The sequence below is a fragment of the Lycium barbarum genome, chromosome 8 (assembly GCF_019175385.1).
Source record: "Lycium barbarum isolate Lr01 chromosome 8, ASM1917538v2, whole genome shotgun sequence".
Taxonomy (NCBI): Eukaryota; Viridiplantae; Streptophyta; class Magnoliopsida; order Solanales; family Solanaceae; genus Lycium; species Lycium barbarum.
This window is the reverse complement of record NC_083344.1, coordinates 69,718,806-69,727,631: the sequence shown is the minus strand read 5'-3', so window position 1 is coordinate 69,727,631 and position 8,826 is coordinate 69,718,806. Positions and strand designations below refer to the sequence as shown.

At 36.5% G+C, this 8,826-nt stretch overlaps 1 protein-coding gene across 5 annotated transcripts; it reads right to left on the bottom strand.

Annotated features, from left to right (window-relative positions):
* Positions 1-1,128: 1,128 nt before the first annotated feature.
* On the bottom strand, positions 1,129-8,495 carry LOC132606176 (uncharacterized). 5 transcript variants are annotated; one of them, XM_060319549.1, is made up of 10 exons: positions 8,481-8,495; positions 7,551-7,748; positions 7,412-7,473; positions 7,248-7,338; positions 5,161-5,247; positions 4,872-4,925; positions 3,279-3,463; positions 2,299-2,381; positions 2,086-2,186; positions 1,129-1,718 (listed from the first exon to the last, which is right to left on the bottom strand). In XM_060319549.1, exons 2-10 carry the CDS (start codon positions 7,599-7,601, stop codon positions 1,506-1,508), a joined length of 927 nt encoding a protein of 308 aa, XP_060175532.1. In that variant the 5' UTR covers positions 7,602-7,748; positions 8,481-8,495; the 3' UTR covers positions 1,129-1,505. The 5 variants fall into 5 exon arrangements, with proteins under 5 accessions (XP_060175532.1, XP_060175533.1, XP_060175536.1 ...); XM_060319551.1 differs by lacking the exon at positions 8,481-8,495 and having other exon boundaries at positions 1,690-1,827; positions 7,551-8,026; XM_060319550.1 differs by lacking the exons at positions 4,872-4,925; positions 8,481-8,495 and having other exon boundaries at positions 7,551-8,006.
* Between the last annotated feature and the right edge of the window lie 331 nt (positions 8,496-8,826).

The window sequence follows — 8,826 nt, the reverse complement described above, 5'->3', positions numbered from 1 at the left end:
GGGTTCTAAAATAATCATAGGTCTTGAATTTCCATCAATTCCAACTCCCATATTTTTTAAATTAAGAATATCAAAACCGAGAGACGTGATTGGATTGAGGCGAGGTCTAGGATGTTGTTGAAAAATAAGATTGCAAGTGGATCTGGAATGGTTACACTCTTCAGATGCTTGAAACGAGAAACGACTTTGGAATAGTTGAAAACTAGCCGAAAAAGCGGTTGCCGGAATAGAACTGCTAAAAACTGGCTAGAAAAGTAGCTACCAGCGTCGTTAGTGGCAGGAATCTTGCGACAAACACCACAGCAGTCAGGTTCTGGTCGGAACCTTATGGAGTTTGCACTGTTCACGTCGGAAACACTGTTCACGTCGACTATTTTCCAGATTATTATTTGTGAGTTATGGTCGCCGATCAATGACGGGTTTCTAGTAGTGTTGGTTTTCGCACAATACTGAAGGAAAAAAAAAAAGACACAGACAGCCACTCAAGTCACCAGAAAATTGCACAGTGACTAAGTTCTTTCTTGCCAGATGTCGCTGGAATGATGCACAACGACAATTATCTCACCAACGCTCTAATACCATTTGAAAAATTATGAGAGAAATATTATTGAAATTGTATCTAGACCATTACATCGATTCCTATTTATAGGCACTATATCCCAATCCGTTTCTATGTAGGATACTATATACAAATCCTATTCCTATTCATATTCTAACACGATGCAGATGTATTTTAAACGTCTCTGAATGCCGAGGATATGATGAATAACATAGCAAGATTGCCATTACAAAATGACAAAAGACTAAAGGGAGGAATCGAGATAAAAGTGTATAAAGCAGTTTGATATCTACTCTAGTTTCAAGAGCAATAGTGCTTCTCTATTGCTAGTCTTTGTCGACTTGCAAATATGAATGACCACCTAAACTCATATGAACCGGATTGAGTGCTGTACATATCTATGTGGTGATAGCCCGGCATCAGTTATTTGAAGACAACCTCCAAGTTCAAAAATATCTTCTGGTAACTCAGCGGTCATTAAAACTTGCGAGTAGCTATCTAGTCTTGCAACTGAGTCATGCGTGTTTAGTAGGGGCTTTATACTGTACTGACAATTCAATCCCAGCAAATAATAATAACAATAATACTATTCTCTTCTATTAAATTTAAAATGAAACACATCCCCTTGATTATAGATGAGGGGTAAGCAGCTCGCACCAACGATCAGTTTTAAACAGTTTGCATCACAATGAATAACGTTCCTCAAACTATGGTTTCATGGCTTAGCTAAAGTTATTAACATTTTATGATCTAGGTTACAAGGATATGAACACAGCCCAAATCTTCTGCAATATAATACAGTTCATCTTGCTGTTCCTAGCCAGGGCCCTCTACTGCCCCGGTGAAAAGTGACCTATGTTGCAGTTGTTCCTGGTGGGGGCTGTCCATCAGAGTTTCTCCTTGATTTCTCTTCAAAACTGTCGGTGTGATGCTGATTCAACCCTATTTATATACCACTAAAGTTGGAGATACTCTTGAGTGCTTCCTCCTCCATTTCAACAAGCTGACGGCAGAATGTTTCAACAGTGTGTGCCTCTTCTCTGAATGCAAGTCTCAACTCCCTCCACTCATATTCACGAGAACCATCGCTCCTTATTGGACCTAAAACTTTTCCCAGCACATCTAATCCTTTTCGATCAATAGAAAGCAGATACGCGTCCTTCACATAAAACCAGGGATCAGTTCTCTTCTGCATATCAGCTAGTAGTTTATATAATGACTGAATGACAATGCAAATAGGTAGGCCGAGGGCAACATTTGTTGATGTTCTGTATAGTAATTAGTACGATCACATCAATGATATGCTATGACAACTATAAGTTAGACTAAAATGAAAATAATGGCAGTAAACATGTGTAAGAATTTACAAGGTTATGTACAGTCGCGATGGCCCTAAATCTAATGCAGTGGCTCAATTAATCTTGGAAAATGAAAGTAGAAGAAAATCAGCTAATAGATATTTAGTATGAGAACTCAGAGAAGACAAATACATTTTACACAAGCTTTCAGTGACTACCAGAAATCACCTTAGCGTTCTTATTCAAGTGCGTGATGCAGAAGAGAATTAGAGCTCTACGCCTCGCCTCACTTTGATTAATTCCATCAATCAGGCTCATGGTATATGATGCTACAAAATACATACATTTAGAGAACAATGCTCATCAATAATGAGAACGCATTGGTCCGAAAAAATAATCAGATATGCAAAAACATCAACAGTTCAGTTCTAAAACTCTTACACAAAGGATCAGGTTTTGTTGCTTGGACTTCCTCTAGATCTACTTCATGAGTCCCTCCATTGCTGTCAATATACATGCATGAACTGTGGAGTAGATAATTTTTCATATGTCAAGACATCTCTAGCCAGTTTTCAGATTTATTTAACTGTCCCATCCAATCTGATTTTATGTCATACATTTTCCAGACAACAAAGTTCCAAAAATTGTTTGATCGCCTACTGAGGGCCCTCCACCTCCAACAATAAGGTTGTGGTTTTGAGTCACCAACAGAACCAAGCGGAAAAGGCAGCAGTTGGGTTCCTCATGTAAGGGGAGGGTTTGGTGGGTAAGGCTTACCATATAAAAAAGTTCTAAAAATTGTTTGCACACATACACAGAATAAAATGTAGTCAGTGGTTTTCAAGAGTTTATAGCAAAAAAGTAATTCAAGTAGATCCATTCCTACTTATCTACCAATACAAAAATAACGTGTTAACTCACTCCATAATTGTCACGGGTAACCAGGGAGTAAATAAAAGAGAAGCTACCACCTACAAAGGTACTTCTGGAGATCCATTCCTACTTATGTAAGGCCACTAACTTTTTAAATATAGGTATTATAAAAGGTTCACAAAATTGTGAAAAATAGCTAGTACCTAGAAGGATAAGAATATATATGAACATTCACAATAATTAGCAATCAAACTTCATTCTAGAGCCAGTTGTACCAATAGTAGCTCCAAGAAAGTAGTGAAAAAGTGAGATTCTCATCTAAAACTTCTCTTTTCTTCCTTTTGGGTTAAGTACTCATGGCAAAAACTTAAAGAGCTCAAAGTCATTTCTATGTTGACTCAGTATTTGCAGAGGGCCAGAAGGTTAGGAGGAACAAATATCAGACGTGAGAATAGTACATGATAATCTTTTTTGATGAAGAAGAGTACATGATAATCTATCTGAATAAAAAACAGTTACTGATAAGAGCTGAATCAAAAACTATTCACCTTGGATTGAACTTGAGGACAGCATATTGTTTGTCTGAATCAAGTAATTCCGGGAGATTGTCACCTCGGCATGTAGCACCAAGGCTAGATGAACTCAATATACCCGAAACGGAGTAAGAGAACTTCTCTATCATGCTCCTTTCAGATGATATGACTTCCTTAAGGCTCTCTCCAGCCAACCTAGCCTGTCATGGAGCAAGAAGAAAATTTGGGAAATCACTTCTTCATGTTTAGCATGAAAAGGTCCATTAGTGAAACAAACAACTCCCGTTCCAGCAAGAGGTCTTTTAGCTAGATAATTTAGTTGTACGACCACTAATGGGCATTATCAAGCTACAGCTATAACAACTCAGCTCCTCAGTTAGTCAATCCTACACAGAATTGCTGGTCTAACACAACAAGTAAATAAAAAGCAGAAATAAAACTACGAAAGGCATAAATCACTTGCGGTCCATCAATGTACGCAGAACAGTGTTGTCAGAGGCGCGCTTAAGCCCTAAAGCGAGACTCAAAACATGTTGAGCGCTTCGCCTCGCTAAATGCGCGCTTCAGTGTCGTCATCAAGGCTCTAAGACATACTTTTCCTTGCCAACTCTCATGAAGGCGCGACATTAAACAATTGATATTTCACTTTTTTTAGGCAATTGATATTTCACTTTATCATTAAAAACAAAAAATTAAAAAATTCAATTTCTTTGTCCATATATTTGTTATTCATGCTTATAATTATTAGTCTTGAACTAAACACATATATTTGTATTTTTTCTCCATTTGCGCCTTTTTTCATTGAAGCCCACGCTTTATTTGCGCCCAACGACCTTTAATGGTTTTTGCTCTTTTCGCTTTTGATAACACTGACGCAGAGGGTCAGCAAATTAGCAATGATTCAAAGATTTCATTGGAATTTGCTGAGCCTTCCTCCTTTGTTATTCATTGCCCTACATCTGAATCTTTTTGAGACCAAAAAGTAAACCAAAAATTGAACTATGGACAGGCATGAAAACTTGGGCTGCCATCAGTGTATGCAGAGTAAGCAAAAGTTAGCACTGGTTCACAACTTCCATTTTGATCTGCCTATTCTTCCTCCTCATTATGTGATGGTCCAATTTCAACCTAGCTACTTTTCTCTATCCAAATAAGCTGATTAATGTCTCCATTTCTCCTTTATTTACATTCTGTTATTACTTGTGAATTTTATCTTTATCTTGTACTTTTTGATGAACTCAACTTTCAAGTAGTGGGTATATCTCAATGATGCATGCTTTTGATATCTGCTCAATTCATGCAGAGGGATGATAGTTGTTTCCTGGGCAAATACCAATGGGATGAGTAACATAAACTTATGCAGGTCCAAGCAGCCTCAAGTTCACATTCGGAAAAGGTTAGCCAAAATTGCGTTTGGTGAACGCCTTCCAAATCAACCCCCTCCAGGAAAGGCCATCCCTGCTCTCACGCATAGTTTCACTGCTATGAATAGTTGATTCAAAGTTCCTCATTAAAGCAGAAGATAGCACAAATGAATTGAATAGTCAGACAAGCAATATTAGAGGTTAAGATAAAGTGTTCATTTGTCGGTAAGGAGTAGCACCACACCTTTTCATCTTTAAGAGGCAGAACTTCACCCATCAAAGCAACCCGAGCTGGTAACTGCATAATGCTTTCTCAGTTTGTACATATAGCTAAACATTCACCAGATAGAAGAATGCACTGTGTGTGGTAAGTTGCTCCAGAAACGAACTTAAATGGAAACAAGAAAGTGATACACAAATACAACATGACAACCACTTCAGACTGACAGTCTCACTGATAGCCACATAAGAAGAAAAATGTATGCTATAAGGAAGAGAACAAGATGTAGGAAAACAAATGGTTCTATACCCACTTTCTTGATAGACTTGAGAAAATTTGGCAGCGGACCTGGGAAGGGACTGGTCACAGCAAAAGAACCACGCTCATCTATCATTGTGTTCTACACAGAAAGGAGAAACATGTCAGGAATGCTATACATCCTCCAAATGAACTAATTCAACCAACAAGCATGCATCACAAATTAGAATTCGTACTGCTCAATTGCCAAGCAATTTTATTTCCTTTATGGTATCTGAAACTAATGTGAAGCTGTGAAACCCAAACCAGGAAATCATGAGTAAATATTAAAATTTAGTAATTTACAAAAAGAAGTTTATTAAAGAGCTAAAAGGAAATGCTCCATGGAGTCCAATAGCAACATATTTTCATGAAAAATCTAATATTATCCTTACAATGCTGTCCCAAACTCATATGCTGTCACAATCACTTCATCTTATGTTGCCTCTTATAGCTATAGCTTTAAGAGAAAAGTTGTTTTTGAGAGAATAAGAATCTTCACTGGCTAGAAAGAAGGGGCTTAAGCTCTATAAGTAAAACTAAAGACAATGAAATAAATCTGGCTCTGTAGGAATATATACTAAGAAAGCAAATGTCAGAAAGAGCAATCACAGAAGTAACTCAAATCTTCACAAAAAGCAAGGCACAAGAAATCAGAGACAACAATCCCAAAATCTTTTTGCAACATTATCTCTTCTTCCTATTTCAGCCTTTTCCCATCTTATTTCGCGTTCCCAAAAAAGCAAGATTTCCCTGTTTAAAGTAAGGTTCTTAAGAAACAGGCTGAGTTCATTCTCCACATCACATTCTTTTTGGACCAATGAAATTCTTTATCTATACAAATAGCCCCAACACCCTTGAATTACTCCCACAGCCTCTCCTCAGCTTTGATCACTTCTAAATGTCATAAACCAATTGTAGATATCCCTGTTTAAAGTAAGGTTCTAAATGTAGAATCTGACTTGCTAATCACAAGCTCAAATTTCTTTTTCTTTTTCTTTTTTCATTTTCTTTTTGGATAAGGAAGTCTTTTTCTTTTTTCTTTATAGAGCACAGCATGGATAAGATTGAAAAAGCCTTATCCAAATCGAATGGTAGGGTATCATAAACGCATATGGTCCATCCTATTCTTGTACATGTTTTGCTTTGTCATTTACGTCATTATGTTTGCATTGTCATTTACGTCATTATGAACACCATAAAACAATTTGAACTAGTACTCTATCATCCAAATGAAAATCTGCAATACCCTCAAGTGGAATGGTACTTCACAGTGTCAGCCTACAGGGTAAGAAATTCAGTGTAAGACGAAGCAATTCAGAATAAGATTAGAATACTGAAGTTACTTGGTAGATTTGAAATACTATTAAAATCCAATATCCAAAGTGCAATAAATGTGAAAGGGATTTATATCTATATTAGCTGACAATATTTGAGTAGTTTTTTTTTTTTTTCAAATGGAAATTTTGAACCCCTTTACCAATGTGCTTTGAGTAGTAATACTCTCCAGATCCTTCAAGGTAGAATGCCAGCGACAGAAGAAGTTCAAAAAGCAAATTGACTAGCGCACACAGATTTCTAAGATAAATACTTTTAACTAATCACCAAGGCTAGTTTCATGTCCACAAAAAACACAGTTTTTTTAGTTAAACAATCATCCCCAAGGCTAGTTTCATGTCCACAAAAAACACAGTTTTTTTAGTTAAACAATCATCCAGAGGCACAACGATGATCATATTTGGAGTGAACACAAATTTTAGTCAGCCTGGAAGTCAATGTTGTAGAAAAAGAGCAAGATGTTTGTCATTTTAAGATCAGAAGCAACCACAATGTATTCAACTGGAAGCATCAAGTTCTGTATGGGGTGAAAAGAAAGTATAACATGTTAAAGAAGCAGGCATATACCATGTTGGTGAAAACACCACTATTTATGGGTCTAGAATTCTTCCATAGATTAAATAGCAAGTAGTGGGACAATAAGTGAGGCAGAACATGGGAATGTGGTTACAAGAATAAATGACTACTTTCTTGTCAATTTATAGCCACTAACATGACAAGATATAATGCACTTTTAATATTAAAATGCAATAAACACCAACATACCACATTGTGAATATCATTTTGGGGTAACCAGATGTAGGGCTTGCCTCTCTTGACGAAATAACGGACTTTTGAAGTGTATATTTCCCCTTTGCTGAAACAAAGAACAAACATATGAAAAACAATCACTTGAGGGCATAATATCATAAAAGCATATATGTATGTACCTTCCTTGAGCATCAGCCTTGACAGTGTTAAGGTAACCTTGCCAATTAGATGCCAATATATTCTGCAAACAGGATATATTTGTTTAAAGAAACTGAAGGAAATATAATAAATGAAGAAGGGGGGTGACAGGTCACAGACCTTGCATTTTTCAGCAAAAGTTAGGAGGGATGGTTTGCCTCCTTTAATCATCTCAAGAGTAGTGTCTGAGTCTGTGAATGGTAGAAAGAGTGCGCAGATACAAGTAAGAGAGGCGCCAAGTTGAAGGACGAGGGCGGAGGGTTTTTTCGAGGTTTAGCTGCTGGGTAGATGCTAAAAAACCTGAAAACTTACGCATCTCTGAATTTGAAAGGAAAAAAAAAAATAACTTAGATACCTCGCAACTATTCACGAAAAACCCAACTGAAAACTGAATCAAATACAAGAAAAAAAAAATCACTTCTTGTTTGGTTTTGATTTTTTATTTTAAAATCAACATAATGTTTTAAGCAAACAATAATCGAAAAAATTGACTAGATAATTACTTATTTTAAAAAAATGTTTGCCCTCTTTATTCCTAATTTAGGTGTTCATCTTTATATTAACCTAATTTTTTGCTATCACTTTCTACTTTGATTTGTAATTTTTGATAATTCTAAAAATCTATTTCATATTCAAAATAACTTGTCTTTGAGTCAACATACTCTAACTTGCCTTTGTCTTTTCATGCCCTAACGCGTCCAAACAACTCAACACTATCCAAAAGAATAATCAACTATGTTAGACGAAGCTAAGGAACCAATTCCTATAATTTAGTACGCGGTCTAGGTGTAGGACTAGATGAATGACTACATATGTAATTCATTTTTTTAAATTAAAATAATCAGCATGGTGCTGATTGTGATTTATTGAATCAAAACAAGTTCTGTACAGAAGACAAAAAAGAAGAAAAAGTTAAGCTAGAACAACAAAGGCTAAAAGTGCCTCTAATAATGGCTAGAAACTAAAAAATGAAACTTGGAAATGACTAAGCTGCTGTTGAAAGTCCACTCTTAGGTTGATGCCATTACAAAGCACCTCAAAAGCTCTCACCAGGTGCTATGGAAAAAAAACCATCAGAAGAATCCTTCAAACTTGGACTAAGCTGTAGTTGTCTTTTCCAGTTTTAGGAATAGTCTCTATATATTGTGTATATTAACAAGTGGAAAAGATCAATGCAATTAATACCACACATTGGATGGAATTTCTTTAGCAACTAAGTTATAGAAGTGACGCTGATACCAAAACTGGATTTCGAACCTAGTTTTTCCGCACCATTGTCACGACCCGACTAGGGGCCATGACGGGTACTCGGAGCTACCCTACCGAGCACCGCCTATCATACTTGGCATCAAACTCAACCTGAACATACATTATTCCCAACACGAAATTAACTTAT